Below are 27,985 nucleotides of genomic sequence, written 5' to 3' on the forward strand. Positions count from 1 at the left end.
CCCGCCCCCATTATAGTCAATGGGGACGGAGCGGCAGTCCGGGGGCACACGTGAACTAGCGGCAGGACGGATCCGACAGGCTGTTCACCCGCCGGAACAGCCTGCCGGAGTCCCCTGCCACTAGTGTGAAACTAGCCTTAGCTGGCTGTGTATTAAACCTTTCCACAGTGCTGTGCAATAACAGTGTAAATAAACAGGATATAGTATAATGAACATATAAAATGCAGTTCAACAACATAAAACATACATAAAGTGTAAACAACGGCATAAATCACAGTGTGAATTAAGCCTTCAAAGTGCAATAAAGTAGTGAGCTGATGGTTTTGCACAGAAGCAATAGGGGGAAATTTTCGCAAATACCCTTGCATCAGGTCATTACACAAGCATTCAGTGCAGACAGGCGGGTGCACTCAGCATCATGGGACCACCTCCATGGCACTTGCAATTGAGTTGCTGGAGGGATTCAAAGTTGGATTTCTCAGTCATGCAACCATGCAGTCACATCTCCCCTGGAATGCTTACACTGTCCTCTCCGTCACCTACAGTATATAGCACTGTCAGCAGTTTTGAAGGGTCAGAAGCACTAAAAGACTCAGTTTAAAATGCTTTTTCCTAAATGCATTACATTTGTTAAAAAGCTCCGTCTGCAGTTCAGCTCAATAGAATTAATATTTCATAATCCTGGAACAGATAATTGATCCCCGGTTAGACAATCCTTCCATGTATCCTGTGTGCTGAAGCAGGACGAGCAGGCTCCTTTCATTTGTAAAAATAAAGAAAAAAATAATCAGCGCGTCCATTTAAATGTATGCATGCAATTTTACTATAGACCATTTGTTACTTTTATGAAGTTTTATTTCTACAGGTTTATGAACCCCTAGCATACTGCGGCATCATATGCTGATCAGGACTATGGGAAAGCTGGGTGATTTCTTCTTGCATGGTTCTCTATGCATTCTGTGCTAGTTACCGTATGTAGAGGGAGACAAATAATGCAAAGAAAGGTGATGCGGACTTAATATTAGGAAGCAGAATGGAGCACTCGAGAAATTCCTGTAAAATACAGTATATGGAGAAATAGGAGAAATATGAAAAGCAGAGAAGGCTAGTTAACATACATTCAGAGACATGTAAAAATTTACGATATCTGTCTAATAAAAAAACCCATAAAGACATGAGAGTCCGATTTTTTTTTTTTCGCCCTTCTGCATCCTTCCAGGAAATCCACCAACCATAAAACCAAGCGTTCCCACCCCCCACTCCCTCCTCGCAACCCTCCTGCAATTCTGCTGCAGCCGGAGATCCGGCCATATTGAGTTTACAGTTCTGTCAGAGCTGCATCATCGAGGGGAAAATCACATTATATAAATAGATATATTCCAGGACAGCAGCCGGAGACCCCCCTCACCCCTCCCAGGCCATGGGCAGGAGAGAGCGCCCAACACCCCCTGGGCTAGGCTTGGTAACACTGGCACTCAGCCTCCTGGGTAAGTTGTATGGCCAGTTCTGCATGCACAGCTGGGTATACATCTGCCGCAATGCACTTCCACCCTCTACACACTCCACGGTAACCCTTTCACTGCCAGCTGGGGGTAAATGACGCCCGTACATACAGCATATAAATAATAATAATAATAAAAAAAAGCAATAGAAGGATGAAAAATGATTGCAAAAAAATAAAAAAATAAAACCATTGCGTCAGCATCGAACACTGTCAGAGTGGGGGACGATAGGATGATCCTCAGTTAAATCACTGCATATAGTGTAGGATTATTTGCCATCAACCTGGGATATCTACCTGTTATTATTGGTCGGATATACCCCAGGTCACCTTTATATGTCTGACCTAATTCTAGCAATGCTTAGAAAATCATGCAGGGTGGGTGGGGGGGGGGGGATTAATGGGGACTGACAATCAGTGGAAGCTGATGGATAAAATACAGGATTTTTTAAAAGGAAGGAAAATTTGGCTTGCTTCAGGGGATCCTGTGAGATGCAATTCCCTGACACAAGGAGCAAGGGCATGAATACAAGATTTCAACATTTCATAGATAAGGGGCACCAGATCAAGGACCATTTATGTGAAGTGATTAGTGGCCCAAGGGGAATGATAATAGCTATTTGTAGTGGTAAATGGTTTGTAAAAATGACCGTAGATGTATTGTACATGTTCATAGAGTAGAAAATGACTGTAGTTACATCTAGATATTATCACAGGGCCAGTCATACGAGGAATTGTTACAGTATCTCAATACACGTAATCAACGATAACGATGGTATTGCGATAGGACATTATTTCCTATAGAACCCAATAAGGGCTCATGCACACGTCTGTAGCCGTTTTTGCGGTCCGCATATTGTGGATCCACAAAACATGGATACCGGTCATGTACGTTCTGCATTTTGTAGACCGGAACGTCTGGGCCATAATAAAACTGTCCTATCGTCCATAATGCCACAGAACGGACATACGGATGTGGACATCACATCTTTTGTGGCCCCATAAAAGTGAATGGGTCCGCATTCAATCCGCAAATAATGCGGATCGGATGCAGACAAAAAATACATTCGTATGCATGAGCCCTAAGTTTCATATATAGAATACCGTTAAGTATAACTACCCACCCCCATATGACTCACAATATATATATATATATATATGTGTGTGTGTAGGGAAAACTCTTTAAGATAAGCACCCAGAATTGCATTAAAAAGTGGTCTCCTACAGGGATGGTCTTCTCAAAGAAGAAGGTCAGTAGTATACTCTATGTCAGGGATGGTGGAACTTAAAATCTGTCACAGGATATCTGCTCTGGATAAGGGGATGGTTTTTTCAAAGAAGATGGCTATTATGTAGACCAGAGATGCCCAACCTGTGGTCCTCCAGCTGTTAGAAAACTACAACTCTCAGCATGCCTGGACAGCCTACAGCTATTAGGGCCGCAGGTTGAGCATCCCTGATGTACACTATATGGTGGAACTGAATGTCTGTCACAGGACATCTGGTCTGGATAAGGGGGTGGTTTTCTCAAAGAAGATGGACAGTATATAGACTATGTAGTGGAACTAAACATCTGTCAAAGGACATCTGGTCTGGTCAAGGGGGTGGTTTTCTCCAAGAAGATGGCCAATAGTATACATAATATATGGAGGAACTGAAAATCTGTCATAGGACATATGGTCTAGTTAAGGGGTGGTCTTCTCAAAGAATATGGCCAATAGTATATATTGGCCAATAGTAATAGTATAATATAGTAATAGTATAGTAATAGTATAATATATGGTAGTAATAGTAATATAATAGTAATAGTATAATATATGGGGGAATGCAAAATTTATCTAGTCTGGATAAAGGGGGTGGTCTTCTCAAAGAAGATGGCCCGTATGTAGACTATATGGTGGAACTGAACGTCTGCCACAGGACATCTGATTGGAAAAGAGGCGGACATAATTGGCCTTTGCATACAGGAATCCCTGGGGGATAAGATGGCCGAGCTATCAGTGACTAGTCGTGTAAGGTATCCTAACAGTTTGGGATTATATAAGTCCCATTAAATCAGCATCTAAAGAAGACAACATGCTCCATCCAGTAAAACTATTCCCCCCCTTGCCTTCTACCTTAATGCAGCCAGCCCCCCTCCCTCCTCATCCCGTTAACTTGACTCAGCAGAGTAGATATTGATCCTGTAATAATGGAGTTACCCTTGCCATTCCGGTAAACAGGATTGACTGCAGTGCCATACGTGTCCACTAGGGGAATCTTAACCCCCTCTAACTCCATTCACTCTGCAATGTGACCTGCACAGTGCACCAGATGCTGGTCCAGGATATACCCGCAGTGCACCAACCATAGAGGAAACACAGATCTATGGGGTGGGGGGGGGGGGGGGATCTGCAAAGGAAAGTAAAAGAGAGTTAGAGATCCATGCAAGGCGGAAGAAGAGTTTCTGTAATCATTTATGGGAACCTATAAATTAGCCATGGATGCAATTAGTAGAGAAATAACTGCTTTACTTTACAATTAATGCAAAAAACAAACAAAAAACTGAATGATCACAACTGTGTAAAAATGAATTAATGCTGTAATCACAGATATCAGGCAGTTTTTGCATGTAGGCACTATGGATTATTGGCTTGTAAGCGGAGACACATTTCATGCAAATGGTTTGAGAAATTGTCCTCACGTGAGCATTGACCATGGATGCTGAAAGTTTACCCTCTAAGGCAGGGATGCTCAACCTGCGGCCCTCCAGCTGTTGCAAAACTACAATTCCCAGCATGCCCTAATAGCTGTAGGCTGTCCAGGCATACTGGGAGTTGTAGTTTTTTGCAACAGCTGGAGGGCCACAGGTTGGGCATCCCTGCTTTAAGGTAACAAACTACATTTAAGGGTACGGCCACACGGAAACCAAAGCCAGGAGTCAATTTAAAAAAAGAGGAGAAGTCGTATCTGTCCTTTATACTTTCTCTCCTCTTAGGATTCGCTCCTGATATTAGCCTCTAAAATTGTGGTCGTACCCTAAGGGGTCTTCTGCTTTTAGTTAAATAAAGCTTTATCACTGTATATAGGAAAAGTTCTACCGCTTTCATGAATACTTGATGTTTTAATGCCTGAAAGTTTTCAAGATATGTGTTTGCTGTGTGTGAATGAGGACAAGGTTTACGTTCAGAGGCAGAACAACCTGTACTTAGGCTACTTTCACATCTTCGTTTCTGCTGGATCCGGCAGAGATCACCAAAAACGCTTCCGTTACTGATCATACAACCGTCTGCATCTGTTCTGAACGGATCCAGTTGTATTATCTCTAAAATGACCAATACGGATTCGGCACTAAAACCATTGTAAGTCAATGGTCGCCAGATCAGTTTTCTTTTGTGTCCCAGAAAACGGATCCGGTATCATTGACTTACATTATGTTTCATGCCGGATCCCTCTTGATCAGTCTCCCATGGCACACACAAAAACGCTGCTTGCAGTGCTTTTATGTCCGACATGGGAACGCAACCGAACGGAACGGAATGCATTCTGGTGCGCTCGGTTCCATTCAGTTCAGTCCCCATTGACAATGAATGGGGACAAAACTAAAGCGCTTTACTCCGGTTTTGAGACCCTATGACAGATCTAAATACTGGAAAGGAAAATGCAGATGTGAAAGTAGCCTTAGGGCTCTTTCACACTTGCGGCAGGACGGATCCTACATGCTGTTCACCATGTCGGATCCATCCTGCCGCTATTTCGCCGTGCCGCCGGACCGCCGCTCCGTCCCCATTGACTATAATGGGGACGGGGGCGGAGCTCCGGCGCAGCACGGCGGTGCACGGCGAAAGCCGCCGGACTAAAAAGTCGGACATGCAGGACTTTTTAGTCTGGCGGCTTTCGCCGCGCACTGCCGTGCTGCGCCGGAGCTCCGCCCCCGCCCCCATTATAGTCAATGGGGACGGAGCGGCCGTCCGGCGGCACGGCGAAATAGCGGCAGGACGGATCCGACATGGTGAACAGCATGTCGGATCCGTCCTGCCGCAAGTGTGAAAGAGCCCTTAGCCAGTCCTGTCCTCAGCTGACAAGTGGATACAATTGTATCCAGCCTAGATAATGATCTGTGGACTGCAGTATACAATGTAGCAAACTGAAGATGTGTTCAGCTCACAGTGTATTGCCTAGACTGGATACAATTGTATCTGCTTCTCATCTTCACAGGAAACTAATATCTTGAAAATGGTGATTTTGGGGGTACTATTCTCTCCTTGGGGAGAGAGCGCTTCAGTCAGCGTGAGGAAACTTATAGGCCATACCTGCTCCTCCAGGATTCTGGAAAGCAAGGGATGCAAATGAGCTCTTAACAAGTGTCAAGAAATGTGCTGTGCAAACATATTGATGACCTATTCTCGGGATAGGTCATCAATATCAGATTGGCAAGGTCGCATTTTGCGGACTGCACATGGCCGGCCCTATGGTAGAAATGCCTATTGTTGTGATAGACAAGCTCTATCTTTTTTGCGGGACCGTGGAACGGAATTTCGGATGCGGACAGCACATGGTGTGCTATCCTCATCATTTGTGGCTCCCACTGAAATGAATGGTTCCGCACCCCTTCCGCAAAATTGCGGAACAGATGCGGAGCCAAAACCACGAGGGTGTGAATGGACCCTAAAGAGGTATCTAAGTTATTAAAAAAGTCTGCCAAATCAGCATTTGTGATAAAATAATAAATCACCAACATTTTACTGCACCACTGCTGCTCTGATCCTCCCTGTCGGACTGCGTTCGAAGGTATACAGGCACCTTACTGGTGCAGCCAAGAAGATGACATAATGGTTGCAGCAGCAGGGAGGATTGGAGAAGCAGTGCTAGAAGTGCAGGGGGACTTTTTATTTTATTTTATCACAAACTTTTTATTTTTAAATAATCAGGACAATCCCTTTAATGCATTACACTACTTATCTTGTGCTGATCTTGAGGCTCTGCTTGTATTGTAGTCCATAGCGGCATTCAAGCTCTGTGGGCTTCAGAGATGACATCTTCCAGTATTCTCTGTATGTAGCTTTTTGTTCCTGAAAAGTTAAAAGACTGTGGACACGTTTGACCTAAGAAAAAAAACATATTTCCAAGTGTCAGGCTGCAATCTTCATTCCTCCTTTCTTTCTCAGACCATCTGATATTCAATGTGCAACCTACTCCTAGTTTCAGATGTATTTTTTCAAGTGAATGTGTCCCTACCAATGATACAGGCTGCATGTGAGATGTGTGTGTCCAGGGTGCTGCTGTCTTCACTAGCTCACCTGTATCTTCACAGCTTTATTCCAATACTGCTTTCTCCTTCTACAGCCCATGAGAGATTTTCCTTGTGGTGATACTAGATAAGTGTTATTTTTGGATCAGTTGGACTGAACCTACCAGTTCCATAGGCATTGGGGGTGCCACTATTATTTCAATACACACTGATTCTAAAGACTGTGTGATCTCCCTCTCTCTCTCCCTCTGCTGAGTCTGCCATGTATGTGTGTTTTCCACTATCTACATTCTGATACAGTACAGTTTGTGTTATCTGCCCTCCATGAAGACCTGGATGCACTCACACCATCTCCACACACTCTGATCTCCCAGGTACAGCTTCCTCCCACTCCCTGCTGCTATTGCTAACATTGAGAGAAGGGAGGGTGAGAGCAGAGAGAGCCGACAGAACCAAGAGCAGTGTGCTGTCAGATCTATGTCGGTAGCATATTTAGAAAGCATCTGCTCGTTGGGGGTCTGACTCCCAGCACACCTGCCAATTAGCTGTTTGCTGTGAGTGCCTCCTCCTAGACCAGTGACTGCACTTTCATCGGTCACATGGGCTAGGCACAGCTCAGTTCCACTCAAGGGAATGGGGTTGAGCAGCAGTCACTATGCAATGGATGATTAAGAAGGCTGAGGCACTTGCCAGAGCACTGCAGGCTCTTCAAACAGCTGATTAGTATGGGTGCTGAGCATTGGACCCTCATGGTAACATATTAAAGACCTATCCTGAGGATAGGTGATCAGTAGAAAACACTAGGACGACCCTTTTGGTTTTGCATTTAGGAAGAAACACATCAATTGAAAAAGTTCAGTTCCAGTGTGTGAATAGCCTTTATGCTTCCTTTGGGCTTCCCTAATATTTCTTTCAGCCATATTATTCCCTGTTTCAGCTGCATAGCTAGATGCATTTCACTCAGAAGCAGGGGCATATTCCTTCAGTGAAATATGCTTGTATTGTACTGCTGTGACCTCCTTTCCCTTACTTCCCACTATGTTTGTTTTCAGCTCTTAAGCTCACAGATAAGGAAGGAAAGCTCACATTTACAGACACACAGGAACGTCTTGTGATGTTCAGAAGCAGTGTAGAAGCAGTTCTTTTATCAGGCCCAGGGTCTCAGCTAGCTCTGATCCGCCCCCACTGCCTCTCATCCATCTTCTGTGTCTCTGTAGCCAGGGATGAATCTTGCCTGACAACAGGCAGTGGACTACAGATTAGGTGCAATTGACAACCCTATTGGCCATGACTTTACATCTTTTTTGTCAGGTGGATGCAAGCATTATTTTTTTTTTTATGAAGTGATTTAGAAATTCACTAGCTACACCATTCTCTATTAAATTAAATTGTGTGAAAGTACAGAGACTCTTTAAGTTTTTACTGAAGATATGGTCAATAATGAGGACTGTAACATAGGATCATGAAAATGAAATAAAGCTAATAGGCTAATGGTTTTTATTCAGTTTTTGTATTTTCTGTAACTTATTATACACAATCATATATGACTCTAGTAAAACGAATAAAAATTGACATAGGTGGCCACCTGCCATTGACAATGTCAATGCTTCTTGAAGTTCCTCTAGCGCACAAATTATAATTTCAACCTGATAAATGGGAAACTGGTTTCACAGGTAATTAATAGCGCAATAGCTTCTTAGGACTTACAACCAGATTCTGCTTCATATACAATGCAAAAGAAACGTACAGATTACATACATGTCTGCTATATGAAACAGTTCCAGACCATCTTTAAAGACCCGACATCCACAGTACATGTACGGCGGATGTCGGGAAGGGGTTAAGGGGAACCTGTTATGTTGAACATAGTTTTTGAGCGGCAGGCAGCATGTTATAGAACAGGAGGAGCTGAGCAGATTAATATATAGTTTTGTGGGAAAAGATTCAGTGAAACTTGTGTTTTATACATTTAAATTCCTGCTCATTCTGGGCTTTGACGTCCAGGAGGCGGTCCTATCACTGATTGACAGACATGTCCGTATACACAGTCAAAGAGGGGAGGCTGTCAATCACTGATAGGACCGCCTCCTGGACTTCACAGCCCAGAATGAGCAGAAATTTAAAAGTATAAAACACAAGTTTTACTCAATCTTTCCTCACAAAATTATATATCAATCTGTTCAGCTCCTCCTACTCTATAACACAGCATGTGTAAGCTTATATTGCACTTTCATGGTGACAGGTTCCCTTTAAGTGTGGTGCGGCTGCTGTGAACAGTGGATTGGAAGGGGTGCTGGGTGTCAAACCCCTACTGATCTGATATTGATGACCCACTCTATATCTGGAACCTGAAGAACCCCTTTAAACCAAAAACCCTGCCGAGAGTGCAGAGTGCTCAAGACATCATGGCTTCAGCCACACAGTGCAGTTTTGGTACTGTTTTTAATGTGTTCTTTATGTGGGGACTTGCTGCCAAATTTCCTTTCATGTTAATTGCAGTTAGCACAGCACCAATGTCATGCAAAATTTATGCTCAGCAATGGTTAAATTATCAACGGTTCAACCCGTAGAAAGCTTGATGGAGCGTAAGGCTACTTTCACACTAGCGTTTTTAGCTGATCGGTCATGAACTCCAGTGAAAGTCAATGAGGGACGGATCAGTTTTCTATCTTGTCCCCATTGACTTACATTGTGTGTCAGGATCCATCTCGCTCCGCAACCCAGGACGGACAGAAAAACGCTGCAGGCAGCGTTTTGGTGTCCTCCTCCAGGGCAGAATGGTGACTAATCGGAGGCAAACTGATTTATTCTGAGCGGATCCTTTTCCATTCAGAATGCATTAGGGCAAAACTGATCCGTTTTGGACCGCTTGTGAGGCTCTGAACGGATCTCACAAACGGAAAGCCAAAACGCCAGTGTGAAAGTAGCCTGAGACATTTCTACATATCTGCAACTGCAGCTCTAAAATTGTCCAATTTAGGGTTTACTTTTATAAGAGTCAATTCGTATTTTGCAGAAATTACTAGGAATAAACAACCCTTTTCTGCAAATCAAACTCAGATGCACGGGACAGCATGTGGCCGGTCCATGATTATGTATTTGACTCATTTTGGGCAAATATTTTTTGAATTTATAAATTCTGTCTACAGAGTATCTTGCTTTCAATTTCATACCGAACCTTCAGGTTGTTGCTCTGACAGCTCAATGTACAGCCCTTATGTCTTACTTCCTGACAGCTCATAAACACTCATTATAGCTAAAATCTTATCAAACTGATAAGAACATGACTTGAAGAAGCATTTATAGCTCATAAATGCTTCTTCAAGTCATGTTCTTATCAGTTTGATAAGATTTTAGCTATAATGAGTGTTTATGAGCTGTCAGGAAGTAAGACATAAGGGCTGTACATTGAGCTGTCAGAGCAGCAACCTGAAGGTTCGGTGTCAGGAGTTTACAGATAAGGGCTATACATCGAGCTGTCAGAGCAGCAACCTGAAGGTTCAGCATGAAACTGAAACCTAAATATTCTATAGACAGGCTTAAAGTTAACCCTGTAGGACAAAAACTGTTGAGAATTTTTAATAAAGACAAATTGGAAAATTAATTTTTAGCCCAAAATGAGGAAAATGCAATAATAAAAAATATTGCTTCCGAAGGTGTTCATAGCCTTTAAATTGGCCTTAGTCCAGGAATTTCTGCATTCTTACATCCCCACCGTGTAGCTTTATATAACCTTTACATATCTCACACATTTGTAGGACCTACTGGACTATAAGACACTGAAACATACTGTTGTGCATGTAAAGGCTTCTGGTTATATCTCTGTGCCACTAATGGTTGTATATGCTCAGTTTGTGCATCCGGGATGGAGATCACCGTGCCTGCTGTTCTTCATGCCCTTAATGGCTCCAACATACGACTGCCCTGCAACTTCCAGTCGTGCTACAAGATGGACATCAAACAGTTCTCCATGAACTGGACGTATCGGGGCTGCGAGAACTGTACCGAAGAGACGGTGAGAGATGGTGTGGATCACTGTGAAATTTCTGGGTCATCTGTGTGTCATGTATCTGTGCTAGTGGCAAACCGTTGTCCACCCAGTATGTCATCGCTGTGTCATTTCAACGTGTCACCAGTATGTAACAGGAACCGCACATGTGTCTCCACAGTGTACCAACCGTCTGTGACAACCATAAATGCCTGTGCATCATCCATATTGGTATTCGCTTTTTTTTTTCATTTGTATATATGCCTGGTTTTTGTTCTTTCAGCAGCCAGCAGCTTCTTTTATATTGTAAAGTTTACATTTCATTTGCTGTATATTATAATGGTATCATGTCCAAAGCTAGATGGAAACCATTAAAGGGGTTGATCTATCTGGGAATTTGATGGAATATGCTAGGATATGGTGTTAAGGTCAGATAGGTGCTGGTCCCACCTCCTACCTCTAGAATTGGTCTCAAAGTAAAGGAGAGCACGCCTCCCCATTCATCTCTATTGGAATTCTGAAAATGGGCTACTGAGCGTCCCATAGGGGTGAATGTCGAGCGCACTGCACAAGCACCGCCACAGCTCCATTCACCACCATGCGACTGTCAGAAATAGCCAAGCTGGTACTCAGATATTTTCGGTGACTGTTAGGCGATCGTGCATGGTAAGCTGCTCTCCGTTCACTTATGGGGCCCCACTCTGGATTTAAGCGCAGGTCCCAGAGATGGGACTTGCATGTGTCTAACACTGATGGCATATCCTAGCAATGTGCCTTCAATGTTCCAGATGGGCCAAACCCCTTAAAAGAGGTTATCCCATTTTTATATCATAAGTTCAGAAATGCTGTTAATAGCTGTTTTTATTTTGTAGTTTTCCTAGCATATAAAAATACCCCTTTCCATCCTTTTTATGATTCCCTGTATCCCTTTAAATACTGATGCCAATCTATGCTGCTTGGGACTGGCTCTGGACAAAATCAGTCTCCTTCTCCCTCTGGCAGCTGACAATATAGTCTCAACTGTGGGGAGAGTGACTAAGCATGCATGTGTGACTTGACCAGCAACACTTAGCTCATTAACTGGCTGTGCCGATTTCTATACATTTCGATCACCAGAAGGCGCCATACCATGTATGAAAATATCCAAACTTTTTAAAATAATTTTTGTTAATTTAACAGCATTTAAATGGGAAACAGTCTTCATTTTTGTGATCTATAATGTATATGCTATTTGGGACAGCCTTAGAGGTACACAGCCATTGAATAGTCAGTCCTGATTCATACAGAGTATTCATGTGGTCTTGACACGGCATGTCAGGGTCCTAAATCCACATTGCAACATACAATATACCTTACAATGACCCTTGACATAATATTCATATTTAAAGGGGTTTTCTGGGATTTTGATAATGATGGCCTACACTCAGGATAGTTCATCAATATGAGATGGGTGGGGGTCTGAGTCCCAGCGCCTCTACCAATGAGCTACTTGAAGAGGCTGCGGTGCTCTGGTGAGCCGCCTCACAACATACTAAGCACAGCGCCATACAGTGTATAGTGGCTGTGCTTGGTATTGCAGGGCCATTCACTTGTATAGGACTGAGCTGAGCCTAGGCCATGCGACCGATGAACCTGACATCACTGGCCTAGGAGGAGTGCCATAACTTCTTCAAAAAGCGGATTGGTGGGGGTGCCGGGAGTTAGACCCGCACTGATCAGATACTGATCACCTATCCTGAGGAAAGGCCCTCAGTATTTTATTCCCAAAAAACACTTTTCATGATCATGCATTCTCACTATATTCCGCATAAAATATAAAAATAAAATCCCAAAAGACACACAGTGAGGGAGATTTATCAAAACTGGTGTAAAGGAGAACTGGCTTGGTTGCCCATAGCAACCAATCAGATTCCTCCTTTCATTTTCCCAAAAAGCTCTGAAAATTGAAAGCTGGAGTCTGATTGGTTGCTATGGGAACTAAGCCAGTTCTCCTTTACACCAGTTTTGATAAATCTCCCCCACTATGTCCGAAAGTTGTCTACTTCAGTGAAATATCTCCATATTGCATCAGGTCATTTCTAAAAATTCTTATTCCAGAAAACATGGCCGTGTAATAACCTGTAGTAGCTACCGGTACTTGGAAGTAGATGAATAGGACGATTTTGTCACAGAAGTAGTCACATATTTATCACTGATATTTCTTTATTTTATGATAAAATGTTCTTTAATGAGGAGCTGTCACCTCTCCTGACATGTAGTACTGCTGATAATAGTCCAAAATCATGGTGACAGATTCTCTTTAACTTCTAGCAGGAATAATAGAGGAACGGCACAGCAAGGAGTAAGAATAGATGCTCCAGATTGTTTATGACCTGAGGAATGCAAGTAGTTACTACAACAGACATGTCAGGAGAGGGGACAGCTCATCTTTTATGTAATTTTAATTCAGTTTTTACCAATAATCACAACTGTCTACATCTCAATCACTAAACAAAAAAGACATAAAATTACAGCAAGACACTTTCCTGATACGAATCAAAACCAAAAAAGTGGAGATACATGGAAGGAGCAGTTCACCGCAAGGTGCTGACATTTCTACAATGTTTATTCTTCAGACAAGTATGGAGGGAAACTAAAAGGGTTTTCCAGGATCCGAATATCGATGACCAGTATCTGAGTGGTGGGAGTCCGACTCCTGACACCCCCTCTGAACAGCTGTCTGACGCAACCACTCCGGTGGGTACTGCGGCCTCCTCACAGCAAACCGAGCACAGCGATGTACATTGTATTACATGGTATACCGCCTGTGTCGGTAACGTCACTGGGCTCATTGCTAGGCAGAAGTCTCCGATTAGTATAGTAAGGCGAAGCCCGGTACATCACTGGCAGCAAACAAACAGAGCCGCGCAATGCAGCATGTCAAGAGGGAGCATCAGAGCAAGCAAATGCTCCGATGCTCCACTCATATGAAGTCAGGGCATAAAGAAGAGCTTGTATCCAGATTCAGCCCTGAACCTGGAGAACCCCTTTAATCAGAGACAACTGGAGGAGGAGAAGGACAGAAAATGGCAGCTATTGATGGCCACCACAGAGGGACAGCTTTTGGGGCAGTATATTGTGGTATATGGTTCTGATGGGATGATATTTTGCACTACGGTATTGCTGCCCCCGCCTACTTCTGTTGCTCCACCTTCTGTCAGTTTGGACCCGCCTACAACATGGGGTCGCTTTTAGGTTATTTTTTCCAGGGCCACTCGAAGTTCCAAGTCCACCCCAGCATGGGTGACAAGCTGCCTGCAAAGGTGTCTGGCAGCCGCTTATTTCCTCTCACCACTGAGGTCATATGCACTCTCGGCCTAGTCAAGTGGACGTGTAAGAGGGGGGGGGGGGGCAATAGGTGACGGCCAAACAAGCATTTGATGGGCAGGTATCTAAGTGTGTGGGTCCCTTTAATGGCCTTTAGGCACCTTTCTTCCTATACACAGTACAGGACGTGAGGGGTCATTCTTCTATGGGGGGTGGGGCATGAGCGGACTGACCATAGACCCTACAGGGAAATTTCCCAGAGGGCCACCCAAGCCAGGTACATAAAGATCTGATGCTCTCAGCATTAATTAATGTAGGAGCATCAGGCACTTATACACAGCCAGTGGCCGCAGGTGCCGTCCTGAATTCAACTGTATCACCATTCTCAGGACGATAATACAGCTTCCAATTGTGGCACGGGCGGCAGTATATTGTGCTGCACTGTGGTATTTGGTTGTCCTAAGCCAGTATATTGTGCTGCACTGTGGTATCTAGTTCTGCTGGGGCAGTATATTGTGCTGCACTGTGGTATTTGGTTCTGCTGGGGCAGTATATTGTGCTGCACTGTGGTATTTGGTTCTGCTGAGGCAGTATATTGTGCTGCACTGTGGTATTTGGTTCTGCTGGGGCAGTATATTGTGATGCACTGTGGTATTTGGTTCTGCTGGGGCAGTATATTGTGCTGCACTGTGGTATCTAGTTCTGCTGGGGCAGTATATTATGCTGCACTGTGGTATTTGGTTCTGCTGGGGCAGTATATTGATCTGCACTGTGATATTTGGTTCTGCTGAGGCAGTATATTGTTCTGCACTGTGATATTTGGTTCTGCTGAGGCAGTAAATTGTGCTGCACTGTGGTATTTGGTTCTGCTCGGGCAGTACATTGTGCTGTACTATGGTATTTGGGTTCCGCTGAGGCAGTATATTGAGCTGCACTGTGGTATTTGGTTCCGCTGAGGCAGTATATTGTGCTGCACTGTGGTATTTTGTTCTGCACTATGGTATTGCTGCCCCCGCCTACTTATGTTGCCATGCCTTCTGTCAGTTTGGAAACACCTACAACATGGGGCCATTTTTTTATTTATTTTTTCCAGGGCCACTTTAAGTTCCCAGTCTGAACCTGGGGAGGGGGAAGGGAAAGCCATAAGCTCATCAATATGAACACGCTTGAGCTTGCGCACTGTATGAGTGAACTTCAGCTGGAGCTGCTCAGTAAGGATTATGGGTCCATTCAAGTATGTGACCCAGCATCAGGGTCTCTGTCACCATTTTATTCTGTCCTTAGATAGCGGATCACCTTTAAAGGGAAACTGTCATCAGGATTTAGGCCACCAAAATGCCCCCCAACTCAGGATAGTGACAGATTCACAATGATATCTTTTTATCTTCTTAGCAATTCAACAAATATCAGAAAAATAAGTTTGTTGTAATCTAATGTGGGTCAGGAGTCATGAGGGAGGAGCCGATCCTTGGAAGAGTCCTGCTGGCCAATCTCCCTCCTACTGACTGCGTACGTCATCGCCACCTCCAGCATTGTCAGCAGGATGGTTTCAAGGCACCTGACTCCCCATAATGCAATACTGCTCTATCTTTATTTCATTGTGATCAGACACAATGCTAGGGTATAGTCACAAATTCAGGTGGTAGATCATAAAAGTAGTGAAGGTATAGAAGGAAGATACAAATAAGTCACAGGGGCCTGATGGGATACACCCAAAGCTATTAAAAGAGCTCAGCGGTGAACTAGCAAAACCATTAACAAATTTATTTAACCAATCACTTTCAACAGGAGTCGTCCCAGAAGATTGGAAATTAGTAAATGTTGTGCCCATTCACAAGAAAGGTAGTAGGAAGGAATCGGGCAACTATAGGCCAGTAAGCCTGACATCAATAGTGGGAAAATTAATGGAAACCATACTTAAGGAGAGGATTATGGAACATCTAAAATCCCATGGATTGAAAGATGAAAAACAGCATGGGTTTACTTCAGGGAGATCATGTCAAACGAATCTTATTGATTTTTTTGATTGGGTGACTAAAATAATAGATGGCAGAGGTGCAGTAGACATCGCTTATCTAGACTTCAGTAAGGCTTTTGATACTGTCCCACATAGAAGGCTTATCAATAAATTGCAGTCTTTGGGCTTGGACTCCCATATTGTTGAATGGATTAGGCAGTGGCTGAGGGACAGACAACAGAGGGTTGTAGTCAATGGAGTATATTCAGACCATGGTCTTGTTACCAGTGGGGTAACTCAGGGATCTGTTCTGGGACCCATATTGTTTAATATCTTTATCAGCGAAATTGCAGAAGGCCTCAATGGTAAGGTGTGTCTTTTTGCTGATGACACACAGATTTGTAACAGGGTTGATGTTCCTTGAGGGATACACCAAATGGAAAAGGATTTAGGAAAACTAGAGGAATGGTCAAAAAGTGCAAGATAATGCACCTGGGGCATAAAAACCCAAGAGCAGAATATAAAATCAGTGATACAGTCCTAACCTCAGTATCTGAGGAAAGGGATTTAGGGGTCATTATTTCAGAAGACTTAAAGGTAGGCAGACAATGTCATAGAGCAGCAGGAAATGCTAGCAGAATGCTTGGGTGTATAGGGAGAGAAATTACCAGTAGAAAGAGGGAGGTGCTCATGCCGCTCTAGAGCACTAGTGAGACCTCATTTGGAGTATTGTGCCCAGTACTGGAGACCATATCTCCAGAAGGATATTGATACTTTGGAGAGAGTTCAGAGAAGAGATACTAAACTGGTACATGGATTGCAGAATAAAACTTACCAGGAAAGATTAAAGGACCTTAACATGTATAGCTTGGAAGAAAGACGAGACAGAGGGGATATGATAGAAACTTTTAAATACATAAAGGGAATCAACAAGGTAAAAGAGGAGAGAATATTTAAAAGAAGAAAAACTGCTACAAGAGGACATAGTTTTAAATTAGAGGGGCAAAGGTTTAAAAGTAATATCAGGAAGTATTACTTTACTGAGAGAGTAGTGGATGCATGGAATAGTCTTCCTGCAGAAGTGGTAGCTGCAAATACAGTGAAGGAGTTTAAGCATGCATGGGATAGGCATGAGGCCATCCTTCATATAAGATAGGGCCAGGGGCTATTCATAGTACTCAGTATATTGGGCAGACTAGATGGGCCAAATGGTTCTTATCTGCCGACACATTCTAGGTTTCTATATTAAGCTACGTCCACATTTGCGTTTCAGTATTCTGGTAGTCTGTTCTGGCAATAAGTGCCCTTACTATGAGCAACACCTCCATTGGTTCTATGCTGTAGGTATCACCAATTAAAGGGATTGTCCAGGCTACAGATATTGATGACCTATACTCAGGACAGGTCATCAATGTGAGATCAGTGCCACAGTGTCATAAGCTGACATTGTATGGAGCAGAAGCAGAAGGTCCTTTCCATTGTGTAGATTCTGGTGGCAGCATACCGAAGTTCAGCTCCTATTCACTTGAATGGGAGCAGAGCTATAGTACTCCGGCACAGCCACTAGACATGCAGCGAGCCCCTGAGGAGCTGGAGCTTAGGATGGGAGTGGTAATGGCCTTAACTAGAGAATGTGTCACTGTGGTCTCTCCCAGGCCGTCATTCCCTAGGGCTGGTGAAGTGAAAAGGAGGGCGCACCCTTTCTTCGCTTGGGGCACTCCTTGTATTTGGGGCTCCGGCCTGATGACAGTTCAGGGTGCCATTGACATTGGTTGTATGGGTGTCTGGCTGATGTAGTAGTGCACTGCAACGCAATGGCCATTGTGTGGTGTGATAGGGGTCACTAACCAGGCTAGGTTCAACAAAACAAATGTCCTTATTTACAAGGTTACCTTGCTGACTGACTCTTCACCTGGCCATGTGGATTCTCTAAAAGTAGAGGATCGTATGGAGATCTAATAGTCTCTGGATTCTTGAAGCTGGAGGCCTGAGGAGAGGAGGTGTCACGCTTCGGTGTGGGAGGGAAACACCACACCGAGCATAAGAGGGAATGAGGGAACAGGGAATCAGGCCTGAGAACTAGGGAAGGAAGAAGGACACCTCCTAGTAAAACCCTAACCAAAATCCTGACCGACTACCAGTATGAACAGACCCCAGAGGTAGGTGTGTTTATACGCAGGAATACCTAGAGTCCTATCTAGTCCTATAGGACCCTGGTACTAATGGCAGGGACGAGACTACCTGTTCCTTCAAAAGAAGGACGAACAGGAGTCTCCTTTAGGCTTAATAGAAACAATAAGGAAATGCAACACACAGAACCCAAACGAAATACAAAAAGGGAAAGGAAAGACTTAACTTCAAAGGGGCTATGGAAGCACCAGGAACTCCGCCGAGATCCACACACCAGCAATCCACAACTGAAACTGAAGCTATAAACCGCACAGCATTGTGGAAGAAGCAACAATAAATAAGGAAGGTTAAATGACCACATTAGCAACACCTGAGGCAAGGGGTGTGGCCATTACCAGAAACAACACAGATGCCTATTGATCCACAAGGAAAATCAGTCAGATCAAACCACGTGTTGCCAGTCTCGCCGATCTCCTACCACCTGTCGCGGGAACATCCGTGACAGGAGCACATATGGTGTCATTTATCAAACTGGTGTAAAATAGAACTGTCTTAGTTGTCCATAGAAACCAATCAGATTCCACCTTTCATTTTCCAAAGGACCAGTCAAAAATGAAAGGTGGAATCTGATTGGTTGATATGGGCAACTAAGCCAGTTCTAATTTACACCTGTTTGATAAATGACCCTAATAGTGTCTGTTCCCTTCCCCCTTCAATCTCTTCCTCAAAGTAACTAGAATTCTCTAGAGCTAGGGGTGGAGCCAGCCCACACCCTAAGCTTCCTAAGAGGATTTGACCAGGATGATTAACCCTGGCTGTACCTACACCATGCACACATATTCTGAGTACACATTACATAGCATAGAATCATAGTACATTACCAAACAATTGCAGTTACCCCCTGTACTGGGGTACTGAACATAGTGTACAGCGCCTACCACCTGCAGCTCCATACACTGTATAGTTTCCAGCACTGTCCAAAACAGCTGATGGTTGAGGATGTCCGGTCTTGGACCTCCACCAATCTGATAATGATGACCTATCCAGACGAGGATCAATATCTGTAGTCCAGAGAACTCCTTTAAGTTGTCCCACAAAAGGAATGTATCGCCTATACTAGGGATAGGGCATAAATGTTGGATCCCTGGGGGGGTGTCCCCTCTGTTAATGGACCGTTAGTGGGCATGTTGGTCCACTCCACCATTCACTTCTATGGGACTACATGAAGACAACACTACTGCCATACAAGTGAAGGGTGGACCTCCATACACTGTACTGCTCCATTCAGAGAGGGGACGCTACGTTCTTTTAACCGATGTGGTTACCAGCAGTCAGCCCCACTTGATCCAACATATATTTTACAAAAGAAGCCCATTATAACTTCAAGCTGCTTGCCCAGAGAAAAGGTAACTAAAGCTGAAAAGACAAAAAACAAAAATGTTTTATAGTGGTAGGAAAGCAAACACTAATGGAAGTATAACAATGTCTCAGGAACTAGAACCCACCACGCCATTATAAGTGGGCTTCAGGATCCCGCTGGGAGTGTATAACGTGTGGGAATATGTGGAATAAGAACATAGCATGAAGCCTAAAGCAGAAAAGAAGCCATGTGTATTGGATTAGTCAGTTAACGAGTCTTGCATATAAGTGCACAGGTCGAAACGCCGGGGAAGAAATATGTAACTTGCAAGTGAATATGGAGCGTGTGGGTGAAATCTCCTCCTCCTGTAATAAACACAACGGGTGCTGGAGGAAGGGTGGCGGGTGTGGGGAAAGACATAGCAGAGTTCAGGAAAATTAAGGAAGAAAAAGCTGAGTTCGGAACACAAGTGCACAATATAAAGTAGATTCTGAAGGGAAAGTGGCAATAGTGGGTATGGAGAAGATGAGAAGATACTAGCCTTTAAAGGCTATGTATACCTTTGGGGCATTTTTTATTTATTATTGCATTATACTCATTTTGAGCTAAAAATATATTTTTCAATTGGTGCTTATTAAAAATGTGGCGTCCTTTTTTCTGTACAGGGATGAGATGCTCTAGTAGCACCCTTTGGATTTTCTGTCTTTTCCGTCAGACCAGGAGCTGACGGGCTCGGTCCTTATCTCTGCTCTCTGACCTTATAAACACTCATTACAGCTTAGTTCTTATCTTACTGAGTAAAGGTGTACATAGCCTTGAAAGCGTCACTAACTTTTGATGAGTCATAGATACATATCAAAGGTTTTGATCGGTGGGGGTCTGAGTGCTGAGTCCCCCACCGATCTCTAGAACGAGGGGACAAATGCCACGTGTATATAGCACCCTCTCTCTTGGCTGCACAAGACAGGCTCCATGTCTATGGGTTATGGGCCCGTCTTGATTCCGTCCTCAGCAGCAAGGAGAGAGAGTGTGATATGCGCGGCCATCTGTCCGCTCGTTCTAGAGATTGGAGGGGGTCTTACTGCTGCTGCTGGGTCTATGACATATTAAAAGTTATTTTGCAAAGTTAGTGATGCTATAAAGTCTAGTATCTTCTCATCTTCTCCTTGCCTGCTAATGCCATTCTCCGCACAGAATCTACTTTAACTCTTGTGATCCTCAGCTTTTTCTTCTTTAATTTTCCTGCACTCATTTACAGACCTCTCAGACTGGCAGGACCCACGTTGGTGATTATACTTACGTCCTGGCTTGTTTGCTCCAGCCTCTATTGCTTGTCTTCGGTCCTTCCATGTAAACTTCCTCTTTGATGCCACTGCAGCCAATCCCTGGCTGCAGCGGTGATCTGCTGCCATTTGATATGACGCAGGGGGAGCAGCAGCCAGTTGGCTGTAGTGACATCAAACAGGAAGTTTATATGAAAACGTATATGAAAGGACCCGAGACAAGCAGCGGAGAACGAACAAGCCGCGACCCAGCGCCAAGGATCAGGTAAACATGATCACCAACTCGGGTCCTTCCAGTCTGAGAGGTCTGGAAATTAGTGCACAACCCCTTCAAAGGTAAATTCACTTGCAACAGATTCTGCAGAATGTGCTGGCTACCAAAACAACTTCATTCGTATGGAATGAAGTCAACCTTAGATATTTCTTTTCTCGCCATGCTCCGTATTTATCTTCAGACTGAATCAGTACAGTTGATATTAGTCTATGAAAATATGGATGGGTCTATACAATGATCTTGGCCGTGACACTCATCGTGTTACCTATGATCGTAGCACAGCCATTGATCTGAATAGTGGTCAAATGGCGAATTGCAAATTGCTGCAACCTTGACCCTAGAGTTGCAAAAAATCCAGACTGTAATTCTGGGGTCATGGTTCTGACAACTTGCAAGTCGTGCTGCGACCACATTCAGTTCATGACTACATTGCTGCACAGCGATTGTTGGTCATGCAATGGGTCGCAGCCTAAAAATCACTGAAAATTACAAATCTTTTATAAATTACACTTATAACTTATCCACAGGATAGGTAATAAATGTGTGATCACTGAACGGGTGGCCACTGGGGCTCCAATCCTGACAACAGGCGTCCCTGATTCTCCTGTGTCAATGGGATGGCAGTATGCATGTGTGACTGCTGCACCATTCACTTCTATGGGGCTAACCGCGATAGTGCTGTACTCGACAGTCCAATAGAAGTGAATGTGGCGGTGGTCAGACATGCTCACTAGAGCCCTATTCGCATAAGAGACTCCAGCCCCCCATTCTCAGGATCGGTGGGGGTACAAGAGGTCGGCTCCAGCGATCAGGCGCTTATCTCCTATCCTGTGAGTAGGTGAAAAATGTTCTTATGGGAAAACCCCATTAAAAGGAAAACTACTGACATAAGACTCAACTAGACACAGACAATCGATGGAAGCATACAATAATCTGTGCCTGCTTTTCTGATTCAGAATTCCAAATCGGGGCCAGGACATTTTGGTACCATAGGCAAATAAGGCTTAATTGCATCCCTACTACGCCCATTCATAAAATCACTTCAAAATGATAGTGATTGGAATGGTTCACTGGTAGGGAGGGGGTTAATGGGAACATCCCTGCTAGTCTATGAAATGTAATGGGTTAATGGGCACATTTTTGAGTCAAGTACCTGGTGTCCAGGGGTTACTTACCTCCTCGGGGCCCAACGTTCCTCTCAGGGGCGTAGCTAGAAATGACTGGGCCCCATAGCAAAAAAAAATTATGGGCCCCCCCTCCCGGATCTCCCTCCCCCACATACCTCGCAGACCTTGCCGCCACATCCGCAGCTCCTCATGCACTTGCGACGGTTACGCGTAGGACTGAGCACAGACAGTTGGTCACTGGCAACGCATTTGTGCCAGTGTAGGAAATGTATGAATCTAAATGTCTGTGTATTAAAGAAGATTGTTAAATTGTACAGGGGTCTGTAACACAAGAAGGTGAAAGTACATATCGTGCGGTGTGTATGTGTATTAGACAGAAGGTAGGGATATGTATCTTGTGTAGTTTGGGTATTAGGGAGAGTAAGGGGTATATATCTAGCGCTGATACACGTGTAGGTGAAGAGCGGCTCTGTATCAGCACTAGATATATACCCCTTACTATCCCTAATACCCAAACTGCACAAGATACATATCCCTACCTTCTGTCTAATACACATACACACCCCACGATATGTACTTTCACCTTCTTGTGTTACAGACCCCTCAGATAGGATTAGGTGGCTGTGTCTTCGCCAATGCCATTAACCATTACCACACCACACTATTAAAGGTATTCTGTCATCAGATTTAACCCCTCTAACCGAAACATATGCTCGTGTCCAGACTAATAAGAAGAATCCTAAGCTGGCCTTAATAAACCGCACTGTGGCTCTATTTGCTCAAAAAACTGGTTTTTATAACCTGTCAATCACTTACTTAAAGCAAACCTTTCACCTGGATTTCACTTACTAAACTATCAAAAGTACCTTATAGATCATCCTCATTGTGTTAGCACACGGTCTTGTCCCGCTTTTCTGTGATGTATATGCATGGAAAAATCGCTTTATAAAGTAATCTTCTACCGTGACTTGTGGAGCTGGAGAAGTCAAGGGGGTAGCCCTTCCCTCACTCCAGGCTGTAACTCCCCTGCCCTAACCCCGCCTCTCTGCAGTCTAACTGACACCCGGCTCAGTCGCCGGGACCACGCTTGTACAGGCGGCGCATGCGCCGTCGGACTCAAGCGCGATCCTGTAACTGAATCGCGCGTGAGGAAGAGAAGACAGGCAGGCATCGGGGACGGCGCATGTGCGATTCAGTTACAGGATCGCGCTTGAGTCCGACGGCGCATGCGCCGCCTGTACAAGCGCGGTCCCGGCGACTGAGCCGGGTGTCAGTTAGACTGCAGAGAGGTGGGGTTAGGGCAGGGGAGTTACAGCCTGGAGTGAGGGAAGGGCTACCCCCTTGACTTCTCCAGCTCCACAAGTCACGGTAGAAGAGTACTTTATAAAGCGATTTTTCCATGCATATACATCACAGAAAAGCGGGACAAGACCGTGTGCTAACACAATGAGGATGATCTATAAGGTACTTTTGATAGTTTAGTAAGTGAAATCCAGGTGAAAGGTTCGCTTTAAGGTGCCCAAGAGGAGGTCCGTTAATACATGGTGCCCGGCCGCACCCCTCGCCATCCGGTGCCCAGCGCCGCCTTCCCTGTCTTCTGCGCCGCCTTCTACAGCTCAGCGCCGCTGGGCACCAGACGGCGAGGGGTGCGGCCGGGCACCCTGTATTAACGGACCTCCCCTTGGGCACCTTAAGTAAGTGATTGACAGGTTAGAAAAACCTTTTTTGGGGGCAAATAGACCCACAGTGAGGTTTAATAAGGCCAGCTTAGGATTCTTCTTATTAGTCTGGACATAAGCATATGTTTAGGTTAGAGGGGTTAAATCTGATGACAGAATCCCTTTAAATAATGCAGCTGCGCCTCCCAGGCTTGAGCAGGTATATGTGTGAATATGGATTAGGGAAGATGCTGAGATCCGGCTGTACCTCACTGTGAGGTACAGCCGGATCTCAGCATCTACCCTATTCACACATATACCTGCTCAAGCCTGGCAGGCGCAGCTGCATTATTTAATAGTGTGGTGTGGTAATGGTTAATGGCATTTTGGCGGACACAGCCACCTAATCCTATCTGAAGGGGTCGAATACAGACCCCTCAGATAGGATTAGGTGGCTGTCTTCGCCAATGCCATTAACCATTACCACACCACACTATTAAATAATGCAGCTGCGCCTGCCAGGCTTGAGCAGGTATATGTGTGAATAGGGATTAGCAGGGAAGATGCTGAGATCCGGCTGTACCTCACACACACAGATGAAATAACTCCAGTCTCCTTACTTGTCCACTACACTAGTCTCCAGTTACAGTGTGGAGTACACGTCTCTCCACTGACTGACACTGCCGTCTGACGTTTCGGTCGGACAGACTCAGACAGTGACAGACTCAGTCCCACTCCCCAGTCAGCCCTCACCTCAGCCACTTGAAGATGAACCGACCGACACCTGACCGAACCCTACCCGTACTGCGCACGCGCGCCGCGCGCCAAGCCAGCCACCCACACTCCAGCAGCTTCCTTGTATGTGTGACTCCGCCTCCTCCACTTCCGACGAACCACCGCCCAGACTGCCTCTCTACCTCCGCCCTCCGGCTCCGAGTCCGACCGCCCCCTATCACAGCGCCACCCACGCCCGGCCCACTTGCCACATATTTTATTTTTATTTTTTTTATCCTCAGTCGGCGGCGGGCCCCCAGTGGCGTAGGGCCCCATAGCCATTGCTATGGCTGCTATGGCGATCCCTACGCCACTGGTTCCTCTGATGCCCCAATCACTGGTCTACAAGGAGGCTGGCAGGAGATAGGTCTAGGGATCCTGCTGCACGGACTGCCAGCAAAAGGCATAAAGCCAGTACATAGTTGTCAAGTGGCTTTGCCAGAACTGTTCCTGATTTTCTGAGACAGTCCCAGCAAATTTGGTCTGCCCTAGGCAAAAAATGGCTGGGGATAACGATAACCCTACCCATAAGTGGGTGTTTCCGGATAGAGTAGGGCGTTCCCAGGGGGCGGGGTTTGGATGCACCAAATTTGCCAACTTAAACGTTGGTATGTATGGCAGTAACACATATATATAGGGACACGCAACCACACATACAGCTTATACATACTACACATATATGCCAGGTTACAAGATTCAGGGAAGAGGTGTCTTAAATGGCCTGAATTTAGTTTTTAACATAGGGCTGCTGAGTTCCAGTCACATGTAATGCATATACCCTTCATTTCGCCTCAAAAATTAAAGGGACGCTACCTTAAAAAATATATATAATTATCATATAGTAACAATGTAGTATAAATGTGAATATTTATGTATTTTATATATTGTAACAAAATACTGGTTACTGGTTTTCAGTATATAATTTGCTGACGTCCCTCCATGTATTCTACTTCCTGTCCTGGCTCTTTAACTTCCTCTTTGTTTGGTATTTTAGCATGGCAGACAGTCTCGCTTAACTTTCTCAGTCAGACCATTCACTACGACCAGGGAGGGAAGGGGGATGAGTGATTGAATTAAAGCATAAGTGCCATGCTCTGCTGTGGGCATTTTTATCCATGCCTGTCAAGAAAACAATAGACCTGCCATACTGTTATTCCAATCCTTCACCTACTATTATATTAGCAGATAACATCTCCTCACAGCAGCAGTAAACTGACCACGGATTACCCATTTATATAGAAGTTTTATCTCTCTGTGCTGACTGCTACAGAAGGACAATGTTCTGCATTTAATTTTCAGTGATAGGGTACTGCTTCAATGAAAAAGAAAAATGGCCAAAAATTCTAAAAGAAAACAAAAATTCAATTTCTGAAACGTCTCTTCAAATAAAACCCCAGACCAACCCGCAGAATAAACATACTACAAAATAATTACAGTCCCCAAAATAAATATAGACCCTAGAATGCAACCCTTAAAATACAGATCCAGACCCAAAAATATATACAAGCCTCAAACCAGACCCCAGAGTATATGCAAAACCTAGACCAGAGGCAAACATATATACAGACCCCAGACCTCCTAGATATATGCAGACTTGGATCAGACCACAAAATAAATACAGACCCCAGACCAGACACCATAAGACAGACACCTAAATAAATAAACCCCCTGTTTGCCAGAGGTTTCGTTTGGTTTTTGCCCATAGAGGACACAGACAGCATATGTATCTATTTAATGTGGTTACTAACTTTACATCCTTTATTTTTCCCTCGCCAGTTTCCAAAAAGTTGGTGTGGGGAAGGAAGAGTGTGGGAAGAGCTTGGTACATTTATTATCCAGAAACTAGTATAAATAATAACTGAAATTTACGCCTAGAGTAGATTTCAGTCTGGTGCATGGACTGCCAGAGACTCAAGCCTTGTCATAAATTAAATGTCTCCTCCAGAGTTCCATGGCCAATCAAGACCGGCGGAAAATTACTGAAATAACATGGATGTCATCCAGTAATTTTGGAGATGAGTTGGAGATGATCTGGAAAATCTCTTTTCAGCCTAGCAGTGTATGTGCAATACGGATGACACACAGAGGGCAAAAACAGACACACAGACCAAACACACTGACCCTTCAAAGATGTCCTCATGGATGAAACAGTGACCTGTGTCTTGTCATGGACATCATCATGGGCAAAGACATGTGACATAAGGCCTAAGGAATGAAAAGAACCTTATCTATTCCCTTTTCCCTGTTCTGCTTAGGGCTCATTCAGAGACATATGGATGCAGTCCCAGTGTAGAACGAAGAGCATTCAGACTGAACACCCACTAAATAGTTAATCGGCTAATTCACATGTGTTCATTGGACTGTGCACCATTAGGTCTGAATTTCCCACAAGACTCACCCATTCTAGTGAAACCTTTAGCTAACACTGGTGAACAGCTAATCGCTGGGGGTGCCGGGAGTCGGACCCCCACCGATCTGATATTGATGACTTATCCTGAGGATAGGTCATCTATATCCAACTCCTGGAAAACCCCTTTAACCTCAGTCAGCGTTCTTTCTTGGTTTTTATATTGTGGTTTGTATTTTATGAATGGACTTACAGACACTGGAGATCATTCTGGCGTTCCATCTCCTAGACGTACAAACTCAAACACAGCAATGGGCAAGTTCATAAGCTTTGCTGGATGAAAGCTTCACCGGTCGTCCTTCCTTGGACCACGTACTCTGACCCAGTTGTCTAGCCATCATAGTTTGCCCCCTTTGTCAATGTGGCTCAGATTCTTACACTTGACAATTTTTCTGCTTCCAGCGCTTCAACTTCAAGAACTGACTGATCACTTGATGGATAATATATCCCACTCCTTGACAGGCGCCATTGTCACCAAATCAATGTCATTCACTTCACCTGTCAGTGGTTTTAATGTTGTGTCTGATCTGTTTTTGTTCTAAAAAGAACCCCATGGAAAAGCAGTGGAAAGCTGGCAGAATAATCTACTCATTTGAGTGATCAAAATGCTTGATAATCCCGGTGCCTGATATCTGCTCCTTGATGTTCAGTGGTTTAAAGGGGTAACATCTGAATGCACCATGAAATTATGATCAGTGGGGGTCTGAGTTCTGGGGAATGGAGCTATAAAGCAGTTCCCTGCACAGCAGGCCAATGGTGGAACCACAGGGTGTAACTAGGGCTGAGGAACACCATGCCATCACTTCTAAACAAGGGAAACACCTTGGTCCATTTGTTTTATAGGTCTTTGGCCACATTTTATTTTTTTGGCAAATCCTTCTCATCGATGGGTGTCCACTCCTTTGTTTCCCAGCCCAGTGCCATCTTAAGAGCATTATAGGCCCCCGGGCAATACAGTGCACTGGGGCCCTGTCTACACAATCACGCACT

The 27,985-nt window shown here is 44.4% G+C and overlaps 1 protein-coding gene and 1 long non-coding RNA gene across 3 annotated transcripts in view; one reads left to right on the forward strand and one right to left on the reverse strand.

Moving 5' to 3' along the window:
* Positions 1-1,320: 1,320 nt before the first annotated feature.
* The window catches only part of SCN2B (sodium voltage-gated channel beta subunit 2), a 39,187-nt gene continuing 12,522 nt past the window's right edge, over positions 1,321-27,985 (forward strand). For both annotated transcript variants that reach the window (XM_040425695.1, XM_040425686.1), the window contains exons 1-2: positions 1,321-1,487; positions 10,583-10,746. In XM_040425695.1, the coding sequence (XP_040281629.1) occupies positions 1,421-1,487; positions 10,583-10,746 (231 nt within the window). In that variant the 5' untranslated portion in view covers positions 1,321-1,420. The remainder of the gene's footprint in view (positions 1,488-10,582; positions 10,747-27,985) is intronic.
* LOC120996040 lies at positions 8,423-27,857 on the reverse strand. The gene is made up of 3 exons (XR_005777711.1): positions 27,740-27,857; positions 25,397-25,401; positions 8,423-8,433 (listed from the first exon to the last, which is right to left on the reverse strand). It is a non-coding gene; the product is annotated as an uncharacterized LOC120996040 (long non-coding RNA).

This window comes from Bufo bufo, chromosome 1 (genome assembly GCF_905171765.1).
Source record: "Bufo bufo chromosome 1, aBufBuf1.1, whole genome shotgun sequence".
NCBI classification, from domain to species: Eukaryota; Metazoa; Chordata; class Amphibia; order Anura; family Bufonidae; genus Bufo; species Bufo bufo.